This window comes from Muntiacus reevesi, chromosome 8 (assembly GCF_963930625.1).
Source record: "Muntiacus reevesi chromosome 8, mMunRee1.1, whole genome shotgun sequence".
NCBI lineage: Eukaryota > Metazoa > Chordata > Mammalia > Artiodactyla > Cervidae > Muntiacus > Muntiacus reevesi.
Window position 1 is genome coordinate 48,101,048 of NC_089256.1, and position 26,642 is coordinate 48,127,689.

General features: G+C 43.7%; 1 protein-coding gene across 1 annotated transcript in view; it reads right to left on the reverse strand.

Annotated features, from left to right (window-relative positions):
* HEG1 (heart development protein with EGF like domains 1) overlaps positions 1-26,642 on the reverse strand; it is an 83,821-nt gene that overhangs the window by 40,538 nt on the left and 16,641 nt on the right. The window contains exons 2-9 of the mRNA XM_065942267.1: positions 20,720-20,998; positions 18,701-19,000; positions 12,699-13,052; positions 11,396-11,743; positions 6,465-6,761; positions 4,219-5,589; positions 2,109-2,228; positions 1,374-1,493 (exon numbers count right to left, since the gene is read on the reverse strand). Coding sequence (XP_065798339.1) covers positions 1,374-1,493; positions 2,109-2,228; positions 4,219-5,589; positions 6,465-6,761; positions 11,396-11,743; positions 12,699-13,052; positions 18,701-19,000; positions 20,720-20,998 — 3,189 coding nt within the window. The remainder of the gene's footprint in view (positions 1-1,373; positions 1,494-2,108; positions 2,229-4,218; positions 5,590-6,464; positions 6,762-11,395; positions 11,744-12,698; positions 13,053-18,700; positions 19,001-20,719; positions 20,999-26,642) is intronic.

The following is a 26,642-nucleotide window of genomic DNA, read 5'->3' on the forward strand; positions in this document are numbered from 1 at the left end:
GTCTCATGCATCCCACCTGGGCTAGTGATCTGATTCACCATAGATAATATACATGCTGTTCTTTTGAAACATCCCACCCTCACCTTCTCCCACAGAGTTCAAAAGTCTGTTCTGTACTTCTGTGTTTCTTTTTCTGTTTTGCATATAGGGTTATTGTTACCATCTTTCTAAATTCCGTATATATGTGTTAGTATGCTGTAATGTTCTTTATCTTTCTGGCTTACTTCACTCTGTATAATGGGCTCCAGTTTCGTCCATCTCAATAGAACTGATTCAAATGAATTCTTTTTAACGGCTGAGTAATATTCCATGACACCACCTTCTTAAAAGTCTTGATGATCCTCCTCAGCCCATGGGCAGTAGAAGTCATGCAAATAACAATTTCAAAGGATACAGACATTTGTTCTCTCAAAAAAACACTAAGAACTTTTTCTGTGTTAAATACCACAGTAAGAGATTTAAGATGATTCCAAGTTGTGTCACTGTACCTGACAGTTTGCTTATCCATATTAGATAACCCCGTTTTTCACTTCTAATTTCTTCTAGTTCTTCATTGAACTTGGCATTCTAACACAGGTGACACACCCTGGGTGCAAGAAAGTTCTTAGGACAAACACAGCCTTGTGTGATGGAAGAACTGTGGGCTGCAAACCTGGCCTCTCACAAAGCAGTTACAGAAGCTGGGCCACTAGTTACTTTGTCAGGGCCTTAGTTTTCATTTGGGTTGTTTGCTTTTTAACCTGTATAATGGAGATTATATCTAAAACCAACCAGCTTCATGGACTCTATTAAATTCAAGGTCAAAATGTGACAAATTATATGATACAATTTTGGCAGTAGCTTTTTAAAAATGTATCTACCTGTGGACAAGAACATGAAGATAGTTTTTAAAAATGAAAAGTATGTGTGAATATGGTAGGACAATCAGGGTTTTATTCTCTTTTTTCCTCTCCCTAATTTTTTTCTTTTTTTTTTTTTTACTCTTTGGTTGAACTATCCTTTTGATCTTTTTTCCCCCCTAACTGTAGGGTAGAACGTAAAGCAACTAGTGTTGGCATAAATGATGGCATATTTAGGCAGTCACTACGAAGTTTATATAATATTTTTAATAACATGAAAAATGTTTAAGATATAAAGTTTGTACAAATACCATATGACTTCCAACTGTATAAAAATATAATGTACACTAAAAAAAGACTGCAAATAAAGTGCTATGTCTCTGAGTGGTGGAATAATAATGTCTTCTACTCCTCCTATATTCCTTCAATTTATACCTTGGGCAAATATTGATTTTGATTAGGGAGAAAAATAATGTTATTTTGCAAAATACATTGTAGTGCAGAGAAAATTCCAAGACAGACGAACTCTCTTACCCAAATTGCATATCCCTTTTTCCAGCTGGTACCCCACTGGGCACCTGCAGGTGAAGGATCCCTGAGTATTGTTGCACGTGGCTAGGGGTGGGCAGGGGTTTGAGAGGCATTCGTTCACATCTGTGGAGGAGGGAACACAGGACCACAGTGAATTGCAGCAGGCGGCACACTCATAATCTGGTATAAGGAGCACTTCTAAGGGCCAAATGGCACTGGGTGTGGAGGGAACCAGAAACCAGTGGACACCACAATTGTTCTCAAGGGGCTACCAGTCTACTGAGGGTGGGGGCAGCCAGGGGTGTAAATAAACATAAACATAAGGCAGGATTTGAAAGTACAGAGAAAGTAAAGAAGGTAATTACTTTGATGGGAGAGAGAATTAAGGACTGTTTCAAATCTGGACAAAGACTGGAAGGACTTTAATAAGCAGATGAGGGTAGGGGGATTCCAGGCTGAAGCACCGGCACGGCAAAGGTCAGAGCAGTAAACTGTGGGAGTTTTCAGGGAGCCGGTCCAGGAGTGCAGAGTCCACAGAAGGCAGCCAGATCCTGGGGGCCTGTCAATGTCACTGTCTGACATTACTCTGCAGACAATGCATAAGCACGCTAACCCTCAAGTAAGCAGGGTATGAACTTAAAAATCTTACTGCCCTATGTTTTGGAGGAAAAAGGAGTCTATTGCCTGCCTCAGTGTGGCACTATATTATAGACCAGCGCAGATGACTTTTCTTCTTACCCACACTGCAGTTGTCCCCGTGCCAGGAAGGTGAGCACAGACATCGGTACCCACGACGTGTGGTGGGATCCACAATGCACTTCCCATCATGAAGACAAGGGTGAGTGGTGCAGCTGTTAACTGAAAACACATTTCCAGAATAGAGCAGTTAATCACACAGCAAAGGTAAAAAGGCAGCTCTAGGTAAATATTTAATTCTCCCAGCTAATATTTGATTCTTGCTTATTTCTGTGTACTTGCCCTGAAAAGGCCATACTACAAAATAGAATGGGTTCCCGGAGGTGCAGAAGAGAAGCATGGGGACTGGATGCCGGCACTGGCTGTGTACACACTGGCGTATTAAACAGCTGGATCCCTGAATACAGGCACTGGTTCAAATTCGAATGCTGCTTACAGATTCCTAAGCCTGGAAATGATGATATTGCCTTGGGATTCTACTTAACAAATTCTACTTGAAGCAATGCCTATTTAAAACACACGTTAAGGAGGAAATGACACCTGATCAACTATCCTCCCTGCTCCAAGTTTTCTCTTTTCCAAAGATCTCACACTGTAAATGGGTCTCCAAATAACTGTGCAGTCATTCAGAAAAAAGCCTGCAAGTGAGCACTCTCTTCACACACTGTGACGATGAGCCCATCTGACTCAGCCAGGCCCTGATGAGGCACAGGCTCCACTGTCCTCTTAGACTCCCGGCTCCCAGGGGCAGTGACCACACTCTCTGTTTTGGTCTCTATAACTGGCCTTGTCACACTCCAGTTATACCATAACTGCCTAATAAAGGTTTCTGACACACACTGAGAAAAGTCAAAACTCACAACAGAAGGAGAAAAATCATCTCCAAGGAGAAAAGTCAGTGGTAGAATGAGAAAAAGAAGACAAAAATCGAACTTTCTAGCTCCAGAATTATCCTGAAGACAAATAGGCTAAGCCTGAAGATGGTGTCCTTGCTCCTCGTGGCTACTTCAAATATACCTAAACGTGTGCATACACCTATATATCCAAACACTGCGCCCACAGGCTCTGTCACAAAAGACAGCAACAGCCAGTGACAATCCTCCTAATACTGGCCTACAGTTATCACTGCAGGGGCTATAGTCGGCTTTAAGGGACACTTGTGAATTATGTTCTATCTAATATTGGAATATACTTGGCATCTGGAAATGAAGCCTGTGAGTCCTGAAGCAGGATTGTAAACTCGCCAGAAGCAGCAGCCAGCTTCCATCTCCTAGTGGCACTCAGACCACTGGCATGAAGTGGGCACTGATGTATCAGGGCTCTCGGGGCTGTGTGGGCTGCGGGGCTTGTGGCTGGACCACAAGCTGGATGACGGCTACCAACTTAGACCTGCCTCCAGTGCCCTCCCCTTCTTCCCTCCTCCCTTCAGTCTTCATTTCACATTTTTATCAATAGCAGTTTTCCTTGCCTGAGTCTAGACAAACTAAATATCCAGCAAATTTTGGCCCTGACATCAAAGGATGTCATCCTACTCCCTGCTACCTGTACTTAGGTGACAAAGAATCACGTGGATGGCTTTATTTCTCTTGTCCCAGCAACTTGAACATGGATAGAGAGATATATAACCTCAAGCGCAATGTCACACAGGCACTATAGGAAAGGTCAGTTCATCGTCTTCTCATTGAACATGTCCCTTCACCCGTATTTATCAGCCAGCGCCATAGTCTTAGGGAAATCTCAGGGGATCCAGAGATGCTTCCCCGCTGACTGGGGCACAGGCTGACCAATTCAGAAGCTTGGGATTCTGATCTGGAAGCAGGCACTTGCTCACTCTGTGTCTTAGACAGGTCATGTAAAGCTTCTTCACTCCAGTTTCCCACCCTTCAATCTCACTTCGCTACCCCACTCTGGCCTTGTTAAAGGCATGCTTGAAAAGGTCATGCAATTACAGGGCATTACAACCTACTAACTACTAGTGTCAACATGGCCAGTGGCATCTTCTCCTGTCTGCTCTCTGTAACTCAGGAGTGAGAAAGGGGGAGAAAATGGTCACTGGGGCATTCTTTCCTGCTTTAAGTACTTCAACAGAAAGCACTGAGATCACACCGGAGCCCCGCACAATCCTCAGCATGTGTCTACAGCCGTGTCCTACCTGCGGCTGGAGACGACGGTGCTGTGGGTGGCTGGGTGCTGCTCTGGGCCGTGGAGGTGGTCGATGGAGGAGTTAACACCTTAGCTGTAGAGACAGGCATGGTTCCGGGGGGAGGAGATGTTTTGAGGAAAGATGAAGCCAGGCTGTCCTCTTCTGTAGGGCCAGGCTCTGTTGTGGATTCTTCGGTCAGGGGGAACAATCTGGTGGCAGCATCTCTATGCACTGGGCTCCCTTCTGTAGTGACAGCACCTTCTGTTGTGGCTTGGACCACAAGAATTTCAGGACTGGTTGGCGAGAGCTGAACCACTGTCTGTACTGTTTCTCCGGCCACTGTCTGTACTGTTGTGGGGCCACCCGTCAGAGCTGTTGTGCTTGATGGGACGCTAGGGCTGGCCTCGGGAGAATGAGAGGTCTTGAGAGTGGTGGCTGCCAAAGCTGGAGACGTGTGGGCTAAGCCGGTGCTCGTGGCTGGAAGGGCTTGCTCAGTGTCTGTAGATGTAGAGTAGTCTGTGAAAGTCAAGGGTGAAGGGATCCCCAGAGTAGACATCACTGTTACAGCTTCCGTGGCCTCCGCGGGCAGAGTCTGCAGGCTTGGTGGCTTTGATTCCGTAACGATGTTCTCGAGGTATGGGTTACTCTGGTTCTTAGGATCTGCTGTTTGACTGCTAGGCAGCAGTGGCATAGACGATGTGACTGCTGATGTCCGAACTGAAGTCACAGGAGCATCCCTTGCTCTGGGCAGGAGTGGGGTAAAAGGTGCAGGTGGGAGGGCTGTCTGTGAGTCAGACGGCGAGGCGGGGGCAGATGCTGTCAGGGATACTGACGAGGGTGGTGGCGAGGAGGACAAAGGAGTGGGTGCATCAGGGGTGGATGGCAGGGGATGGGTGGAGGCCCCGGCAGATGGCAAGGTTAATGAGAAGAGCTGATAGGACCGTGACACCGAGGGCAAGGGCAGGGGCGGCTCTGATGAAGAAGATGATAACGCATCACCAACAGATTTAGCATCGGCATCCGGAGGGACCAGAGTGGCCGGCATATTAAGGGTGGGTGTGTGAGACGGAGAATTGGCCGAGGGCAGGACCAGCACCTCGGTGGAAGGCTGAGCATGTTCTCCTTGGTGGGATGAGATGTTACTCCTCTCGGTCTGAACCTGAGAAGAGGACGAAGAGTCTGAACTCAAAGAGCTTGAGATCTTAACGGAAGAGGTCGACGTCTCCCTTCCATCCGAGGATGAACTGTTGTCCGTAATGGACAGTAGGGTCCGTTCCCCTTTGGTGAAAGGAGATGAAGCACAGGTGTAGTTTGTGTGCTCACTGGAGGTTCCGCAATCAGGATCTGTGCTGCTGACTCCATCGTAGCTAATCCCAGTGACTGCCAAGGGAAAACTGCAGTTAGGCCAATCAGACAGGCATCTGTGAACCTACACTCTGAGACAGACTTTCAGTGTCCGGCCCACGAACTGCCCTCCAGGGGAGACACACTTTCTCTGGAGAGACTGTTCAGGGAGGCAAGCAGGGTGTGAATGGACCTGCCCTCCTGTGAAGATCGTAGTGGCAGCACTGGAAATGGTAATAAAAGAGAAGTGGGGCCCCAAATAATAGGGAACAGGTCCAAATTCCTTCCACAGACCTTTTTTTTGATAAAAGCAAATTAGTATCTGAAAAGCTCTTAAGACCCCAAATAGAACAATTGTTGTGCCTAAATGGAAAAAGGAAAACCCTCCCAACTTTCCATTCTATATAATGAGATATTTCTTTCCCAGGAGACTGGCCTCAGTCACAGCCCGGCTGGGCTCCTTGATTGCAAGCATCCTGGCTGACAACAGTGCCAATGTCTCGGGTAAGCATGGGGGGGGATGGGGGGGGGGGAGGTGGGAGTACCCAGACAGTGCTCTTCACTGGGAGCTGGTAAGACACTTTCTGGGTTAACAGCAAACTCATTCTAGAAAGTGAAAGTGAAAATGTCATGTCAGACATGTCACTCAGTCATGTCTGACACTTTGTGACTCCATGGACTGTAGCCCGCTGGGCTCCTCTGTCCATGGAATTCTCCAGGCAAGAATACTGGAGTGGGTTGCCATTTCCTTCTCTCAGGGATCTTCCCGACCCAGGGATGGAACCCAAGTCTCCTGCATTGCAGGCAAATTCTTTACCATCTGAGCCACCAGGGAAGCCAAAATCATGCTGACACCACAAGCAAACCGACAGATATGCTGAGGGAACATGCAAAGAGATCCTGCCTATCACCTCCACGCCCTCCGAAGATCCTTGTGGCCGCCAGTGAACCCGAGACTGGGCGGGCGTCCCCGGTCACCGTCATGTTCTCCTGCCGCGTGGCACTCTCCATTTCTCCAGCTGTCGCCGCCGATCGCTCCGCATCCCTGGGAGTTGTGCTACCGTTGGTGAGAGATCGCAGTGTGCGCTCCCCAACTCCAGAGAACGTAGCCAGAGTGTGCGGGCTGTGAGTGCGGACTCCAGGCCCTCCCCAGGAAGCCCCCTCCTCAGCTTCGGCACCAACATCCAGCTCAGGACTGTCTTCGGTGGCTACAAGAGGACGGGAAAGGGGAGGGCTGGTCAGTGAGGTGTACAGTGGGGCTGTGTGAGCCACAATGCTGTCCTCCGCCTTCTCAGGGTCTTTGTCTGAAACTGACAAGGTGAAAACCCAACATGTGTGTCTTTCCTGCTAACATAGCAGTGACTGAAACCTCCAGAGGCGGTGTGGGATCAGCACTGCTGTTTAAGTGACTTGGATTTATGATAAGGTTCATTACTCCAGTGAACAGGATCGATACAATATTTCTCCTTGGTGATACATAATAAATAGTGTTTATGTCAGGGAAATTGCTGGTGGGGGGGGGGGAGTGAAAGTCGCTCAGCCATGTCTGACCCTTTGCGACCCCATGGACGATACAGTCCATGGACTTCTCCAGGCCAAAATACTGGAGTGGGTAGCCTTTCCCTTCCCCAGGGGATCTTCCCAACCCATGGATGGAACCCACGTCTCCCATATTGCACACAGATTCTTTACCAGCTGAGCCACCAGGGAAGACCTAAGTGAGTGAAAAACTAACAACCCTGCAGGAGCTTTCCACCTGACAAGACCAGGGAGGGACGCTGGTATTACTCTAAAGGCTTTTACCTCCAGGTGGGACCAGTGATAGATGATGGACACAGGGCCTGCCATTCTACACTGTCTGTTATTCTACATTGTAGCTCTTCACCGGAGCACCTCAGTGAGAAATGGCATCATGGTTAGAGGTTACAAGTGGGCTTGGTTGTTTCTTTTTCTTGGTGGGGACTGAATAGGAATATGTGACACATGAATAAATATCCTTTTCCTTTTTTCTTGGGTATATATTTTATGCTATAAACTTAAAGAATCTTAGATTATTACCAACTAAACCCTTCTTTTCAGAAATGAGGGAAACGAGGACCAATTCTTCTTAGCCTAACTGCTTCATAAGCCGGATCTAACGAGAAAAACAGGCTCTTTTCTGATTCTTATTCCAAATTCCAAGTCAGTCTAGTCCTTGAGAGACCTACCTTGGTGGAAAATGGATGTAAAGCTGAGTGTGAGGTCAGTTCACTTCATGATGCTAGTGCTAAATGGCTTCAGTTGTATCCAACTCTTTGCAACCCCATGGACTATGGCCCCCCAGGCTCCTCTGTCCATGGGATTCTCAAGGCAAGAATACTGGAGTGGGCTGCAGTCCCCTTCTCCAGGGGCTCTTTCCAACCCAGGGATTGAATTTGCATCTCTTATACCTCTTGCAAAGGTAGGTGGGATCTTTACCACTAGTGCCACCTGGAAAGCCCTCACTTCATAACAGGTTTGTGTTAACTGACCGGCAGGGATGAAGATGCACACAGGCATACACAGGGAGCACCAGGAAAGCCAGGACCTGGTCGCAGATGTGATCTGACCCTCGAGAGGGGACTTAAAAGAGACCCACGCAAAGTCCACCAGGAGAAGCTGGAGAGCTGAGCGTACCTGACCATAAATTCCCTGACAAAGAGGACAGGCCTGCGATGATGTCATACAAAATGTAGGCCAACCACCCCCCTTAGGCTGACAGACTTAACACAGGGGGCAGTCATGCCCTGAAACAGAGGGGCTACATCTGAACCCAGAGGAAGGGATGAATCAAGAAATCTGAAAGCTGTATGACAGAAGCTGTGAGCTGTGGGTGATTCCAAGGAAATGAGAGAAAGCGTTATGTTAATCCAGAGCAGGTGGTTTCAGGAACACGGCTCTTCCTTATCTGGTGCCTCAGAACCCCACGTGCCACTCACACTGAGGTCACATTGTCCACACACACCAATTGCACCCTGACTGCAGAGTGTAGGGTACTGAAGAGATGGAAGAGGGAAATTCTATGGGATGTAAGCTCCAGGCCTGCAAAGGAGAAACTTCTGAGACCACAGGGGCAGGGCAGAAAAGGATACCTTGTGTTTAAGTGACAGAAAGAGTGTGTTTTCCATGCCTGGACATATAACAGCACAGTCTCCACCCACACATGTGATATTCTTTACAACAAAGCATATGCTTTTCCATATCACATCAGTAGTAAATAATAAATGCTAATTTTCCTCATTAATTAGAGAACTCGCAGCAGAGAAAAGAGCGGCCACTGTTAATGGTGGAGAGGTAAGAATTCAAACCTATTATAAGCTTAAATGATAAGTTACTGCATTTTTGGTTTATCAATATACAATTTACATTGATAAGGTTGATGAGAATTGTTTTCAAAATATTTTTCAAAAACATTCTTTAAAAGGAACATCAAAGGAAAAGTTTTCTCAAAGTGACAGACTAGAATTCATCAAAATTAAAAAATTTGTGCTGTCCATGGGATAACAGCAAGAAAGTTAAAAGACAAGCCCTAGAATAAGATAAAATGACTGCAAATCATCTTTCTGATGAAGGACAAGTATCCAGAATATACAAAGAACTCTCACAACTCAATTAAAGAAAGATAAACAACCCAATTTAAAAAGGGTCAAAAGATCTAAACATACGTTTCCAAAGACGATATACAAATGGTCAATGAGCACATGAAAAGATGCTCACCATCATTAGTCAGCTAGGAAAACTGCAATCCAATACCACTTAAGATGCCACTTAACCTCCACTAGGATTGCTGTTACTGTTGCTCAACTGCTAAGTCACGTTCAACTCTTTGCAACCCCATGAACTGCAGCATACCAGGCGCCCTTCCTTCACTATCTCCTGGAGTTTCCTCAAATTCACATCCATTGAGTCGGTGATGTTATCTAACCACCTCATCGTCTGCTGCCCCCTTCTTCTTTTGCCCTCAATCTTTCCCAGTGTCAGGGTCTTTTCCAATGAGTCAGCTCACTACAATCAAAAGAGCTCGACAACAACAAGTGGTGTTAAAGGTGCTTAGAAACTAAAATCCTCCTACTTTGCTGGTGGGAATACAAAATGGTGCAGTCACTCCGGAAAAGAGTTTGGTAATTCCTCAAAGGTCAGAAACAGAGCTACCATCTAACTTGGCAATTCCAAGAAAACATATGTGCACACAAAAACATGTACTTGAATGTTCACAAGAGTACTACTCATCATAACCAAAAGGTGGGAACAACACATATACTCAATAACTGATGAAAGTATAAATTAAAACGTGGCATATCCATACAATGGAATAGTATTTGGCAATACAAAGGAATGAAGCACTGACACATGCTACAACATGGATGAACCTTGAAAACCTGATGCTAAGTGACAAACACAACAGACCACACATTTTATGGTTCCATTTATAAACATCTTGATATGCAGATGACACCACCCTTATGGCAGAAAGTGAAGAGGAACTAAAAAGCCTCTTGATGAAAGTGAAAGTGGAGAGTGAAAAAGTTGGCTTAAAGCTCAACATTCAGAAAACTAAGATCATGGCATCTGGTCCCATCACTTCATGGGAAATAGATGGGGAAACAGTGGAAACAGTGGCTGACTTTACTTTGGGGGGCTCCAAAGATCACTGCAGATGGTGATCGCAGCAATGAAATTTAAAGACGCTTACTCCTTGGAAGGAAAGTTATGACCAACCTAGATAGCATATTAAAAAGCAGAGACATTACTTTGCCAACAAAAGTCCATCTAGTCAAGTCTATTGTTTTTCCAGTGGTCATGTATAGATGTGAGAGTTGGACTGTGCAGAAAGCTGAGTGCCAAAGAATTGATGCTTTTGAACTGTGGTGTTGGAGAAGGCTCTTGAGAGTCCCTTGGACTACAAGGAGATCCACCCAGTCCATCCTAAAGGAGATCAGTCCTGAGTGTTCATTGGAAGGACTGATGTTGAAGCTGAAACTCCAGTACTTTGGCCACCTCATGCGAAGAGTTGACTCATTGGAAAAGACCCTGATGCTGGGAGGGATTGGGGGCAGGAGAAGAAGGGGATGACAAGAGGATGAGATGGCTGGATGGCATCACTGACTCAATGGACATGAGCTTGAGTAAACTCTGGGAGTTGGTGGACAGGGAGGCCTGCGTGCTGTGATTCATGGGGTTGCAAAGAGTTGGACACAACTGAGCGACTGAACTGAAATGAGAGTAGGCAAGTCTATAGAGGCAGAAAGTAAATTCATGGCTGTCAGAGGCCCAGAAGAGCAGGGAATGAGGAGAGATCCCATGAGCACAGAGTTTCTTTTTGGGATGATGGGAATGTTCTGGAATAGATGATAGTGATGGTGGCCCAACTCTGTGACTATACCAAAACCCACTGAATTGTACATTTTAAATGGGTGAACTGTACAGAATGTGAAATATAGTTCAATAAGGCTGTTTAAAAGGGGGAAAGAAGAATGTCTCTTGATGAAAGCCCAGATCTGGCATGAACAACCATTCACAAGGAGGTGATACAATACTCTCACCTTCCTGTGTGATGGTGGCAGCGTGGGGGTGTGGGGTGAGCTCTAAGAGCTGGAAGGACACTGCAGAGAAGTCCCCGAGCTGTGTGTGGCAACAAGTGGTAACAGCAGCATCTTAGAGACGTTACAGAAAAATTGGGGGATATACAGGGATAGGTATCACCAGCTAGAAGGATGGCCTGGAAATAATGAGAGGCGTGCAGAACTATTTCATTATCACTGAAGATCAAGCTCAGGCAGTCCCCCACCCTCTTTGGGGTGCGGTTCCGTGGATGGAGACTCACTTGAGCGCTCCCCGCGGGGTGCCGAAAAGCCCAGACTTTCTGAGGAGGATGAAGACAAGGACTCGGTGGCCAGCTCAGAGTAGCTCATTTCATACAGCGCTGGGTCGCTTCCTCGAGACTGTGGGGCGGAGGCTGAGAAGCGGGTCAGAACTGAAGCATTCACAACCTCAGGATGGGAAGTGGAGCTTCCTGCTGCACCTACAAAGGGCTTGCTGCCAGTGGAAAACCAGAGAGTGGTGCTCTCTTCACTTCTGACTGGCGGGATGGACTGAGAGGAGATTTCTGTCTGAGACACAGGGCTGCCATTCCCTGCACCAGAGCCGCTGGCCAGCTGGGGTCCTCTGGAGGCTGAAAGGTGTCAGACACAAAAGGCCATTACATGGATGTAAGAGAGATCCCTCCACAACTAAGACATAAGTCTTTCCTAAGAGAAGGTGCCCTTTGCAAGGACTTTGTACAGTGTTTATACTGTATGTGTGACCTGACGTATACTTCCATGTTCTAAACAATTATTTCAAAACTATTCAGTGTCAATAAGAGAGCAATACCAAAAACTGGTGAAGAACGGAGCTTTTAAACAGTATGTGCAAAGTCTCAGGGTAACTTAAAGGCCTGAGTGTTTTATTCTTTCCCCTAAAACATGGGGAAGTATGAGCCAGTGAGTATGCTGCTATGTTCACCAAATACAATGTGCCCAAATATTATGCTTTTCAGTATTTTCCTAAGGCAGTTCTATTATTAATAAAGATTATTCTAATTCTGAAATACAGCAAAAAAAAAAAAAAAAATCAACTATAGGAGCTCACTAAAACCATGAACTTGAGGAGTATATTTACATACTCTGCACATTTTATTTGTGAAGATGATCTGTACATAAGATAACTGAAGCTGGCTTTAAAGAGCGGCCAGCTCTTTAAAAGTTTTTAAGTTTTTTTTTTTTAAGTTGAAGCTGCAGAACCACAAGATGCATTAGCACCGGGAGCTTGGAGGTGGGAGTCTCAGCTCTGTGGTGAGTGAGATAAAGATCACGCACTCACTACTTAAACTAGCTGAGCCTCAGCTTCCTCATCTACAAGAAAGCAGGAGGAATGATGACCGTTTGACTAATTTCACAACATTGTCATGAGGCTGAAAATCAAAACGTGATAATGTGGTCTACCAGATAAAGGAGATAGTGTTACCCAAGAATACAGTTGTCTTCTTTTTTTTTTTAAAGATTACAAATGGTCTTGAAGTGACCCCTTGAGGAAATTCAACAATTTTAAAATGTCCATAATAAATCAAATAGAGATTGAAGACTTACTTGGAGAATCATTTTGCCAAAACTCCCTTGAGACATTGGAAGATGTAGGACCAAATGCACTTTCTGTGGACAGCTCTGTGAATGCCCCATCCCCTGGGCTCCTGAACACTCCACTGCTTCTTCTCAACTCTGCCTCCGAGGGGGAAGAATGGACTGATGATGAAGTTGTGGCAATTTCAGAGTCCTTGAGGAAATGTTCTGTCTCATTCAGAGGTCGCAGACTGATAGCTAAAGACTGGGGCGTCCTTCGGACACTGTTGGGGAACATGGTGGCAACATGGACACTCTTTGTCCCACTCACCGAGGAGCTGTGGACAGCAGTAGAGTTGTTTAAATCCTCTGTACTTCCAGAAGCTAGAAGGGAAGAAAATATGCTTTAAGACTAGCCAGGGTGTATCTGGATGCAAATGATGTTAATTACATTTTGGCAGATGAGTATATGTCATGTGGATCTAATAGATAAACACACCTAACACACTCATTCTCCCTCTTTTCACAGAGCTAAGTGGAGAAGCATGAGGTCCTTCACTGAGTACAATGAAAGCTTCAGATCAAGCTAGGAAGAAGACAGCAGAAAGCCTCTAGACCCGATTTGCGTCAGTCTATATAGAAGAAGCTAAAAACTTCTGCTCTTGAGTTCCATCTTATAACTTACATAGGAGAGGCCACTGTGACAGAGTCTGTGTTTTGTTTTGTTTTAGCCATGTAAGCCTTTTGTTCAAATGCTATTATAGATTAAAGCCTATACCTAAAAATGCATAAAAGTGGGTGCATTACAGGGGACCCAGTCACCAGCAAGGAGGCCTTGGGCTTTGCACCCACAGTCGGAACAATGGTGGCCTAGAACAGTCATTCCCAGCCTTGGCACCATTGATAGTTCTTTATTACTTGCCACCTCAGGGCTATCGTAAAACTGACATTTCGAAAGACTATTAACCAAGCTGCATTTATTAATGCAGTATTAACAGAAGTAACAGAGCTTCTAATCAGCAAGAGATACTCATCATTACCTCACTGATTTGATTTAATTCCACCCAAAAGCAACAGGCTCCATCCCTGGAGTTAACGTCATGAAGCTTTGGAGACTGGCTCACACAGTACTCCAGTGGGTCCCAAGGACTCCAGGTTGGGAACAGTGTTTCTAATGAAATGGATGGCAGACACTGGACCAGTTGTCAAGAGCCTCAAGAACTGAATAATACATCATTGGTCAAAGTGGACAGTCTGCTCTGCGGAAGTACAGTGGCTTGCTGGTGGTTCCCTTCCACAAAGAACTTTCCAAAGGACACCCTGAGAAATGACCTCCAGAAGGGCACAATGAAAGCCTCATTCCAAACAGGAATACACTGCAGGGAAGCTTGGTGAGTGGGCAAGAAGACCCAGAGGCAAGAAGGAAGAGTGCTTTTTTTCTCTTTTTAAGCCAAATTTTTAAAAAAGTACTCTCTATACCTATAAAATGAAAGGCTTCAAATTGTTAATTATGACCCAGGAAAGGAAAATATAAAGTCCTCATTATAAACGTTTCTTTGAAGACCAGTTCAATATGCACTCGTAACCAAAAGCACAAATAAAAGTTAAACATATACATAGAGAGTGAGCACAGGAAACAAAAAGGCTCCTTTTCTTTTTGTACAAAACCACAGAACCAGGTATACCTAGAACACAGGCTGTGGCTCTGGTTGCTGGACCTTCAGGGGGACAAGGAAGATGCAGGCAATCCATAAAACTAGTAATCAAAGGAATAGAGAGACCTGGAAACAAAAATAGTTGCAGTCTATAGCCATCCCTACTTAAGAACAAAAACAAATGGACCTGGGGTTTTTGAGCACAAGCCATCCATTCTCCTTACTTAACCCTGAAATAAACCTTTCTCTGCTACAAACTAACAAAAAAGGTTCAGTATTTAGAAAAAAAAAAAGCACAAACAGACACGTCCCAAATCCTTGGTCACCTACTTAGCCTCTCGGGCCTGACTTCACTACAGTCACCATCTATATCCACCAATTACAGTCCCATCGGATTGCTGAGTGCTCTTTCAAAACACTTTTATTCCCAGTAAATTGCGTTACTTCATCGACTCAGTGCACAGTGACGGTTTTATTGGACTCAGCCTGAATACCTGTCCAGCAAAGCAAATGGCCTCAGAAATACAATCATAAACATCACAACTGCTGAAAGTCACAAAAGGAAAATGGCTAGGTTTTCCCTGACCCTGAGGCTCCATGGAACACTGTTTCACCATTTCATTATCATCAGTATTACAAACTGACTTTTCAACTAATAACAATATGCCACTACTTTACGTATACCTCCACACACTGTGCTACCTAAGACTTTATTTGTATAATCTCATTCAATCCTCACAGTAAAGCTGCTAAGCCGTGTGAACACTTCTGTAGAGTTGGGGCTTCTTAATAAAAGGAGAAAAGGCTTGGTCAAACTAACCTACAATCACCACTCATGTTACCAAATGAGGACCTGCTGAAAACATCTAGGGGGAAATGTACCATGTTTCTAATCAGCAGACCAGCACTACTGATTATTTAATAATTGCCCTTCCTTGCTCATTTTCTACCCTTGAAGTAGCCATTCAAAAATGAGAAGATCATCCATTTGGGAGCAGAAACAAGCTAAACTCTCTAATATTTATAATAAGAGGTGAAAAGAATGCCTGCTTTTCTGGGGAAAGAATATGGGTCCCTCTCCCATTACAACACAACGTACTGGAGCCTTGGGCACGTATTACGATGCTTGCCCTCGACTTGGCTGCGATCCAGAACTTGCCAAAAATCTGGCTGAAGCAGCTGATATTTGGGAAAGGTATTACTAAATCTACAACCTTCTGAGTTATTTATATTGTCTTCCTCTAAAAAGTGAAATCACCACAAAGCAATTTACCTGGACCATATCAGCTCAGCTGCCCACAGAAACACTTTCATGAGTTGAGATCCATTACTACACCCTCAGCTCCTATTGAGTACATATAGAAAACATCACCTTTTAAAGAACATTAGCACAATTTCCACAAAACAGCAATTGAAGGCATTTTCTATTATGATCCTCAATATTTGTTATATAAAATTCCTCTTAGAATGTACTGCCCCCCAAACACTGAAGCCTATGGATGAAATTGTATTACTCACTTTATCTGACAACATATCATACCCCACCCAGTTTCCCTTTGTGCCCTGGTTTCCAGGAAGCTCGGTACTAAATTTAGTGCTCAACTGTAGCCACTCTCACATAATTCAACATACACATACCTCTTTTCACCTTTAAAAGAGAACTTTTTTCCCTATTAGTTGCTTTGCTTACTTTCCCCCCTAATTATCAAATAGTACATGGTCATTCGAGAAAATATAAAAAGTAGAGAAGGAAAAAAAAAAGCAGGAAGCAAAATAATTTCAAATGACTTCTGATTTCTTCTTTTAAAATCTGAGTTAGCTGTCTAGGCCTATACAATTTAATGCATATATTTATTAGCATGTAATTTACTTTTGGAAGCCGGCAAGCCCTGGCTACCCAACCCTCAGAACGGCTATGTTGTGTGTACATTTGTGTGCAGCAGAATGAGAAGTGAAAGGAGTCACAGAAGACAAAGGCTGATGTGTCTGGAATAACAGATGCTGGACCTAGAAGGATCTTCAGGATCAGCTGGTCTAATCCCTTCATGTTTCGAATAAGGACCCCCATCCTCCCCAAGCCATACTACTGGCTGGCCATCCTAGCGCTCACCTGGTGAGCAGCATCAGTCTTCTGACTGACCCAAGTGCCAGGACTTTCACAGGGTCACATTCACTAGTGACAAAGCAGCCAAGTGTCACAAAGTATACGCCCCCGCCACACTCCCCCTTGGCTCCGACTCCCCACGGAGAGGCCAGCTGGGCTGGGTGACTCCCAGTCTGTGTCTGGCAAGTCCTGCTGGCTTTCTCAGCACTCTTGCCTGCATGCCTAGAACTCCTAGATGCCACAGTCAGGAAATCTACATCTCAAGATTCAGGTCTCAGGGGAGGTAGGAGATGCACTAGAGCTCTGGTTAGCAGGGACCAGCCCAGCACTCAAAATAAAGCAGAACTTTGGGACTTCCCTGGTAGTCCAGTGGTTAGGCATCTGCCTTGCAACGCAGGGGATGCAGGTTCAATCCCTGGTCAGGGTACAGAGATCTCACATGCCAAGGGGCACTAAGCCCATATGCCACAACTCGAGAAGCCTACACATTACAACAAAGACCCAACACAGTCAAAACACAAAATAAACAAAAAAGCAGAGCTTCATCTCTCACATGGCTTCAGGCCCTTATTCATGTCCCCTGTACATCCATGCAGCAGGATGGGGCTAGCAGGCTAGATCCAGATGGCTGGCAGTCACATCCTGAATGCCTGGGTCTCCTTGCATTGAACAGTACCCAAAGTCCCCTCCAGTATCTTAGAGGGAGGTGGCACTCTACCTGGCACAGAACAACTGGTTCACTAAGAAGGAAGAGCAATGCTCAGTGAAGGATTTAAGGAAAAGGAATGATATGTTAGACCACTTCAAAAATTAAAAGCATGATGTTCTAAAAGGATGAAGGAATTGGAGGGCTAAATATTTTTCTGAAAGTATAAATGACTACAGTCAAGGTCAGTAGCTGGAAACATAGACTGATTTTCAAATATACCACAATAAATATACCACAGCAGTGGGTTGAATTTAAAGTATAAATATTAAATGACTCTGACCAGAATCAAGTTTAGCTTCCTAGAAAATGCTTCCTTTCCACCATTTCGTAAAGTGGTTCTTAAACCACCGAACCACAGGACTTTGAAGCTGGAAAGGATCGTAGCTTTTATCCAATCTAACCAACATTTAAGAATAATTTTAAAAGCAATCCCCTAAAAATATGAATCGTAAATTATATACATACCCAGTTGGCAGGAAACTGTATAGAGCATATGAAAGGGGAATGGGCTGCTTTCAATAGGTATTCCAGAGAGGATCTCCATTTTTACTTTGATGACATAAACCCGAACCCCTAGTCCTGTAAGTATTTCTAATATCCTCTGAAATGGCAACTTCTGAAGCCATCTAAGCTCCATTTCCCAAGGGTACTTCCAACCCTCTTGGCCCTGCTCCCTACGACATGGAGATGAAAACACAAGTAGCAGGCACAGGCTCAGAATGAAACCTCGTAGAAGAGAAATGGTGGGCAGAGTTTCCAGCACTGGCCTGTGGCCGGATGAACCCTGTAATATTTGGCACGTGTTCATCCCCTTACTCATCAACTGTACCTCGATGTGGGGCAGAGGAACTTAAGAGGGGTAACAGACACAATCTGTGTCCTCAGAGGATTACAGTCCAGCTGGGTAGAAGGCTAAGATGGATAAGGATAAGCTAGTGTGACCTGGTGGATGGCTCGGAGGGTTGATGAAAGGCTCAGTGGAGGTGGAACACCTACATGGAGACTTAACTGATGACCAGGGGTTGGAACACAAAGGGCCCTGTGATCCACCACTACAACCTTGCAAACACCTGCCTGTTTGGGTTTTCTGACGCCCAGAGAAAACTGTCTGTTATCTTTGCCATTGAAAGAAACATTTTTGCAATAATGAGGAAATACAAATATAACTCTCTATCGAATGGCACAATGTTCACCATTTTATTCACCCTGGAACTGGTCTCTTATGCAAGAACACACACCAGCCAGACTCAGTCTTGGCTGTGTGCGTATGTGTGTATGTAGGGGAAAGGGAAAAAGCAGGGCCTGGTGGAGAGAAAGGTCTAGAGCACCTACCAGACCAACTATTATTTTCTTCCTTGTACAAGTAAAGAAAACACATTTTAAAGATGAACTTCAGCACTGAGCTAAATTGTGCAGGTTGTACTTTTAACCCCCAATACTTTGCACTGGTGCCGAGTCTATCCTCTTAGCCCCTGTAATGAGTATGTAACTGGCTGGACATTCAGGGCTGTTTATTTCTATTCTGCATGACTTCAGAGGGTGGAGCTGGGACAGAAGCACTCACATGAGAGACGGTCAGAGGGAGGGGAGTAAGCTGATGTCCTGGAGAGAGGCGGCCAGGAGGGCTCTTGTCCCGAGGAATTTCTCCCCCTGGGGAGTGCGGTCTCTTCTTCCCCCTCCACAGCAGGGAGAGAGGACTGGCTCAAAACTGAAGTGGCAGCCATTTGGGTGTGCACAGTCACGTCTTCAGGGAGCCCCTGCCCCCTCGCCGGGGAACCCCAGGATGTTCCACTCTCCATGTAAAGAGGGGCAGTTCTTGCTTCTGACCCTGAACTGCTGGATGGCGGGTGACGCTTTCCCAAGGCTGAAAGTAGACAGCAACAATTAAAATTCCACCAGCAGACTTCCAAATGTCTGAACCATCTTTGAGTGAGCTCACCTCTGACCTCTATAAAACAGACACCAGAAGAAATCAGGAGCAACTGTTCATTCTTTGAAAAATTTCCTCCTGAAGCAGAGACCATAGACCCACACAAAGGCTGTTTTCAGATCTCGCAAACAAAGACTCTGTATTTTATGGTAAAATTATCAACAAAGGAGCACAAAGAAGCTAAATATCAGACGACCTGGAACCAGAGGTCAGTTTTAGATCATCATGACACATCACTCACATTCCACAAAGCTGGTCCCAGAATTTACTTAAATTTAAGATAAAATTTCCATGATCCGAATGACCAACAAACCCAGGCAGCATCAAATACAGTTTCTAAGCTCTGTATCCATCATTCACAAACAGAATGTAAAATACTGCCCTATACACTCTTTACAGAATTGAGTCCCCCAGCCAGACCTCCCATCACTGGGGTGGGATGGGGTCACCTTTGATGGTTTCAGCCTCTTAGTTCATCACCAAAGTGTATCAGTTTTCCTTTGTAAAGAGCCTTTACTGATTCCTTCCTTTCCATCCCCAAAGCCACGAGACAATACGTCAACACCAGGCCATACATTAGCACCTGGTATCTGGATTTCTGTGTCTGTTTGGGTGGTCCCCAGGACTCCAGGTTACTTCTACCCCATCTCCCACCCCAGACATTGTCTACCCATCTGCCAGATACACCTACCCAAATTCACTTTAACCATGTGACTGCCTTGTTCAAAAATCTTCAGTGACATTCCCCATCACACCAAATCAAAACTGCTTGGTTTTCAAAGTGTTGGATAATTGTGCCTAACCCCACCCACACAACTGTCCTATCCGCTGCTCTTCTCCTCTGTGTGTGACTTATGTCCTCCCCAAGGGAGGCTGCTGGCCTCACCACCCACAAAGAGGCCACATTCTCTTCCGTCCCCTGTATCTTCGCTCACATGATCCGGGCATGCCACTCCTCAGCCACCCCTCCCACTGTGCTCAGATACACAGGCTTAGGCTCAAATCTCAGCTCTGAAACCTGTTAACTGTCTGACCTGCACACATTGGACTGATGGATTTCTCTAGCTTCAGTTTCCAAATTCCTAAAATGAAAGTAATGTGACCTCATCACTTGCTGTGAGAACAGAGAAATGAGATATGTTAGTACTGAGTGGGTATCTAGCTGAGTGCTAGCTTTCTTTGTCTTCGCCTCTTCAATCAAATCTTGCTCATCCAGCCTGAGCCCGTTGTTGAAATCCTTTGCTAAAAATGGCAAAACATTTTGTGCTGTGCAGACTGGTGCAAGAACAACCATCTGAGCTACATCAACACAAACAACACAGCCCAGCAGTCCACCAGACCTGGTACCTAGGAGACGGCTGAGTGTGGCAGGACCACCAGTGTGGTATGGATTTGGTATGGCCATGGAATGTAGATTCCACAGGATTGGTCAGGCCACTCAGCAAATCTGCACCCTCCCCTGGTCTATACTTACAACTCAATTAACCACAACGAGCCACAGGTGGAGCCTAAGGAACAGTGTGGTCCACTCTGTGCCAGAACCCTTGGCTGAGCATTGTGACTCAGGATGGGGGAAAGGCAGAGACCATCAGATATTTGGTTTCCCAGGACTGGATATACATGCATGAAATAGTGTCATTAGCATAAACTCACCTAAGGTGCTGCTCTGAGAAGTCAGAGTTGTTGTTCTTCCAGACCCGTAGGGGGAAACGGTGAAATCTGTTCTCCTTGAAGAGTCATTTATTCCTCTAGCAGCTGCTGTTTCAGTTTGTAGGGTGACGTTTTCTGGAGCATCCAAAGAAGGATGGCTCTTCCTGGGGGTCTGCGCCATGGCACCCTCTTTGGAGACCACGGTTGAAAAATCTACTTGATTCTGATCAAAGGTAAAGTTTTCTGTTTGGGCTTCAGTGTTGCTTTCTAGCCAGTGGTTTTCTACAAAAGTTGAAACAAGAGGAAAAATGAATCAGTGAGAACTTATTGCCTTCTGAAAAGAGCACTAAACCTTCAGAAAAGGTACATAAGCACATACATCAGTGGAGAAGTGGGTTCAAGGAAAATAATTTCACCTTTCTTTTTTTCCAACAGTAATTATTCTTGCAATCCAGGGGAAGAAATTAGAAAGCAACAATATTATATAGGATTAAATTTTATAATAAACAGAGTAAGTGATGAAAATCGGTAGAGACCAATTTGAAGTTATTGCTGACCACATGGCTCCTTGAAAAACCCATTTTTATGTTCCCATTTGGGAATGATATTTTTCTTTCTGTTTAGGATTGAGGGCGGTGTTGAGAAAGTTTTGCAGGGATGAATGAAGTCACTTCTAACTATATGAGTCAGGCAAAAATGGCCAACCATTGAACTGGCAAATGTTGCAGGCAGAACCTATAGTTCAACTCAAAATATCACACACACACACACACCAAAGGAGCAAGGTATCTTCCAGATCAGCCCTGTCCAAGAGGTATATAAAGTAAGCCACAAATGCAAGCCACATAAGTAACTTTAAAACTTATAGTAGCCACATTTTTAAAAAGAAATGTGTGAAAATAATTTTAACAAATATTTTATTTACTCCTACATATCCCAAATAATACTTCAATATGTAACTGATATAAAACTATTGAGATATTTTGCATTCTTTTTTTGGAATTAAATCTTTAAAGTCCAGAGACTAATTTGCCAGCCACACTTCAAGGGCACAATAGCCACATGAGCCCATATAGACAGTGCAATTCTAGAGCAGAGCTTCTCGACATCGTCCCCACTCTGATCCACTCCTACCTGAAGCAATGATGTGCAGACTGGAGTTGGAGGGGTGCTGATTATAAATTCTTCCATAAAGAGATTCTGATGACCTTTCCTAAGGGAATCATTTCCTCCCCAACCCCCTTGAGAATTACTTTTTCCATGCTTCCTATTCTGTTTCCTGTAAGTGATAATTAACAGAAGCTTCCTAAGGAGGAGGGCGTTTCCTAGGCATCTGAGCTCCCCTGGGGCCCAGCCCCAGACAGGCAAGGTCCACACTCAGCTAGAAATGGGATGTGGAGTGGAGTTTCCCGGGCAGCTGCCAAGTACACAAGTTCAACGTGGGACTCTAGGGTTATGGACAGCAGTGAGCGACCCACACAGCATGTAACCTTTGTTCTTCCTCTCTGAGCTGCTAAGGCCAGCTGACCTCCCAAGAGGAGGGAAAGGATCTGAAGATGCCTTCCCTACCCTCTTGGTCAACTTGGCACAATGAGGTAAGTTATTCTCAAAAGAAGACAGAAAAAAGTGATTGTCAGGAGGCAGAAGGGACTTAAAAACCCCTGCTCCAAAACTGGTAAGCCATGAGCAAAGGGAAAGAAATGAAGTTAGCTCTATTTACAGCCTGCAGATGAGTGTGAGGCTTGGCCAATGGTCAGCATGGCTGAGCCTCTGGAAGCAGCAATGTCTCCTTCAGGGAGCAAGAGATGGGTGCCCCAAGATCCAATCAGCTCAAGGAATTCCAGTCTTCAAAAGGAAAAGAATGACCACGTGAAGACAACACATGGCTATCACTGAACCATGCTGTCTCCCTGGAGGGTTGACTAAAAACAGAAGGCAAGAAAAATGCACACTATAAACAAAACTAAAAGGTAGACTATTGTCCTGCAGTATCCTGAATAACCCTGCCACTAACAACAACTAAAAACGCTGAATAAAATGTTTTTTAAAAAATACTTCTATATGCATTGCTGAGTTAGCAAGCAAATCTGGTGAGGTCAAAAATGAACCGAGAGCTGGAATTCAGAGAGGTGAGCTAACTCCAAAGCTGGCAGCTGCTCTGGGGTACCTGCTCATCATTTGTGACCTTGAACTTCTGTCCTGATGGCCACAGGGATGCAGGAGATAGGAGGGAACCTGAGAGGAAACTCCTATACAAAGTTGGAACCAGGGCTATACTTTGGGTGTCAGGCAAGTAGAAACAAACCTGCCCTGCCGAAGAGGACAGCAAGAAATCTGGCCCCTCAATCTTGGTTTTAGGTGAAAGAAAAATAACTCACCCAAGAACTGATAACCATAAAGCTAGCCCTTATATGGGTGTGCAGCACATACAATACCTGTGTGGTCTAAACCTCAAGCCAAGGGTGTATTTAAAAGTGATCCTACAGAGATTATGATGCTAAGTGAAGTAAGTCAGGCAGAGAACGACAAATATCATATGATATCACTCATAGGTAGAATCTAATTTTTAAAAATGATACAAATGAACTTATTCACAAAACAGTCTTACAGGTATCAGAAGCAAACTTACAGTTATCAAAGGGGAAACGTAGTGGGGAGGGATAAACCACACTGCTACAAACAAGACAGGCAACCAACAAGAACATATTGTATAGTACAGGGAGCTCTACACAATATTCTGTGATAACCTATAGGAGAAAAAATCTAACAAAGAATGAATATTTGTGTAACTGAATCACTTTGCTCTACACCTGAAACTAACAACATTGTAAATCAACTATACACCAAGAAAATTACTACAAATATGTTTTAAAAAGTGGTCCTAAACCTTGTGAATATACTAGAAACCTCTGAATTATATATAGGCATGCCTCATTTTATTGTAACTCTCAGATACTGCATTTTTTACAAATTCAAAGTCTATGGTAATCCTGTGTCAATAAAGCTTATTGGTGCCAAAAGCATTATTAACTAAAATATGTACACTGTGCTTTTTAGACATAATGCTATCGTACACTTAAGAGATTATAGTATATTTTAAACATAACTTTTTTTGTGTGCTTAGAGATTTTATTTTATGACAATTTCAGGTTGTAAATAGAGGTTTTAAAAAGATATGTGAAAGGCACATACAGAGCGTAACAATCAATACAAAGGAACTTTATAAACCAATTAGTTCTTCAAATATATACCAGATAGTTGAGGTAAACATTCATATGAAAGTCATAAGTAATAAAACTGAAGAGAAAAGAGAAAGTGATTGCTTTTCAGCAAATCTTTTTTTTTTTTTTAATTAGTTGGAGGCTAATTACTTCACAACATAGCAGTGGGTTCTGTCATACATTGACATGAATCATCCACGGAGTTACACGTATTCCCCATCCCGATCCCCCCTCCCACCTCCCTCTCCATCCGATTCCTCTGGATAACTTTTAAATGCACTGGAAAACCAAAAATTTCATGTGATTTACTTGATTGTGATATTCACTTTATTGCAGTGGTCTGGAATTAAACCCACAATATCTCAGAGGTATGCCTGTACTTTAAAATGCTGCATTTTATGGTATGCAAATTATATCACAAACCACACACATACACACTGTTAACGGTGAGGAAAAAGTGGTGCTGATATACAGTGTCTCTGAGTACTTGGGAGGAACAAATGTGAATGGTCTTTAGGTGAACACACCTTCACCTTATATTTATTTTATTATTTAAAACTGGATAAAATCCTATTTTATAAAACAGAACAGAATTTTGGACTCTGTGGGAGAAGGCGAGGGTGGGATGTTCTGAGAGAACAGCATTGAAACAAGTATACTATCAAGGGTGAAAGAGATCACCAGCCCAGGTTGGATGCATGAGACAAGTGCTCAGGCCTGGTGCACTGGGATGACCCAGAGGGATGGGATGGAGAGGGAGGTGGGAGGGGGGATCGGCATGGGGAACACATGTAAATCCATGGCTGATTCATGTCAATGTATGGCAAAATCCACTACAATATTGTAAAGTAATTAGCCTCCAACTAATAAAAATAAATGGGAAAAAAAAAATTGGATAAAATCCTAAGGAATAAGAAATCACATTAAAAAAAAAAACCCACAAAATAAACAAGAAAAAGGCATTTGTGGGCAAAAGTCAGCAAACTAGACAAGCAAAGACTTCAACTACTGGAATTATCAGACAAAGAATGTAAGTAAATAAAACTCCCTGAAGATAAGAAAAAATTGAAAATGAGAGAAAAAGACTATAAATAATGGCTAAAAATTGAAAGACATCTGCATGGAAACTCTAGAAATGAAAAAATAATAATTAAAATTAGGAAACTCAACAGCAGATTAGATAAGGCTGAAAAAAGAATTAAGAATTACAAGACAGATGACAAGAGAATGCTGAGATGATATGAAGAGATAGGAAATATGCAAAAGAAGTGAAGAGACAAGAAGATACAGTGAGAAAGTACAACATATATCTAACTGGAGTTCTAAGAGGGGAAATAAGAAAAATAGTAATATTCAAAAAGGAAATGGCTAAGAATTTTCCAGAACTGATAAAAAGTATATGTCTTCAGACTAAGGAAGTCCAACAAATCCTTAGGAAGCTAAATAAAAAGAAATATAAGCCCATATCACAGAGAAAGGGCAGAAAATCACAAACACTAGGTCTTAAAAACAACCAGGAGGAAAAAATGACAAAGCATCTACAGAAGATGATAATTCAAATAATAGTTGATTTCTCAACAGCAACAATGGAAGTCATTGTGGATAAATATTTTTAATGCGCTGAGGGAGAAAAAAAACAGAATTGTATACTTGGCAAAACTATGTTTGAAAACCATTTTGAAACTATCTTTCAAAACAGAAACATTTTCAGTCAGATTTGGGTTAATCAACTACCTCCACTAAAGGAAATGATGGAGAATTTATTTCAAGTAGCAAAAAAAGCAATTTTAGGTGAAAGCTATAAGGTACAAGAAGAAATAATGAACAAAGCAAATGGTAAATATGTGCGTAAAACCAAGGAAACATAAAACAGCAATTTCTCATTTGTCGGATTAGAAAACAAGACAGAGCAAACATGACACATAAGTCAGGTGGGACGATCAGAATCATGTTGTGTAGGAGAAAGGTAACTTTAAGCTGTGTCAAAATGCATTTTAAAGCTAACCCTAAAGAGTAAAACTGGTAGAGCTTGGAATGATACAAAATTTCCACCAAGAGAAATCAATGATTATAGCCTAAAACCAAAACAAACAAACAAAAAAATCAATAAACAGGGACATAAGCATGCTACTTAGAGATATGGACATAATCCCTAAAAAAATCAGTTAAAAGGGCTGAAAGTGGGAAGCAGAAAATGATCATGGTAGGAGTGGTCAGTGTTTTTTATAATAGCCATATAAAGCGTACTCAATCTTTAAACCACGCAGAAGTGTGATAAAAATAAAAATAAAATAAAATTTTATAAAACAAGCCCCTGATATCCCTGGCCTGGGACTCCCAAAGAGCAGTATCCCACTGCCCCCTGCTTAACTGTGGAGGTGACTCTACTCCCTTTAATGCAGATGAACTATTTCTCAAAAAAGGGATTCACAAACCACGTAGGTAGGGGCAGGCAGAGCCCAGCCCACCCTCTCTGCTAGTCAAGGTCTTGATTGTGATCGCAAGTGCTTTGCACCATTCCAGGCTGTATCTCAGGAAAAGCAATGAGTCAAGTGCTAAAATATTTACTGAAGTCCAAGGACGACTCCTTACAGAAGCCCTCGGTTGTTTAGGGTTCCTGTGGCTAAATTTTGCTTGAGGTGTGCTCCTTATTTAGCGCAGGTATAAAAACCTGAGTGGGAGAGCGATTCAGAGAAAAGTGAACA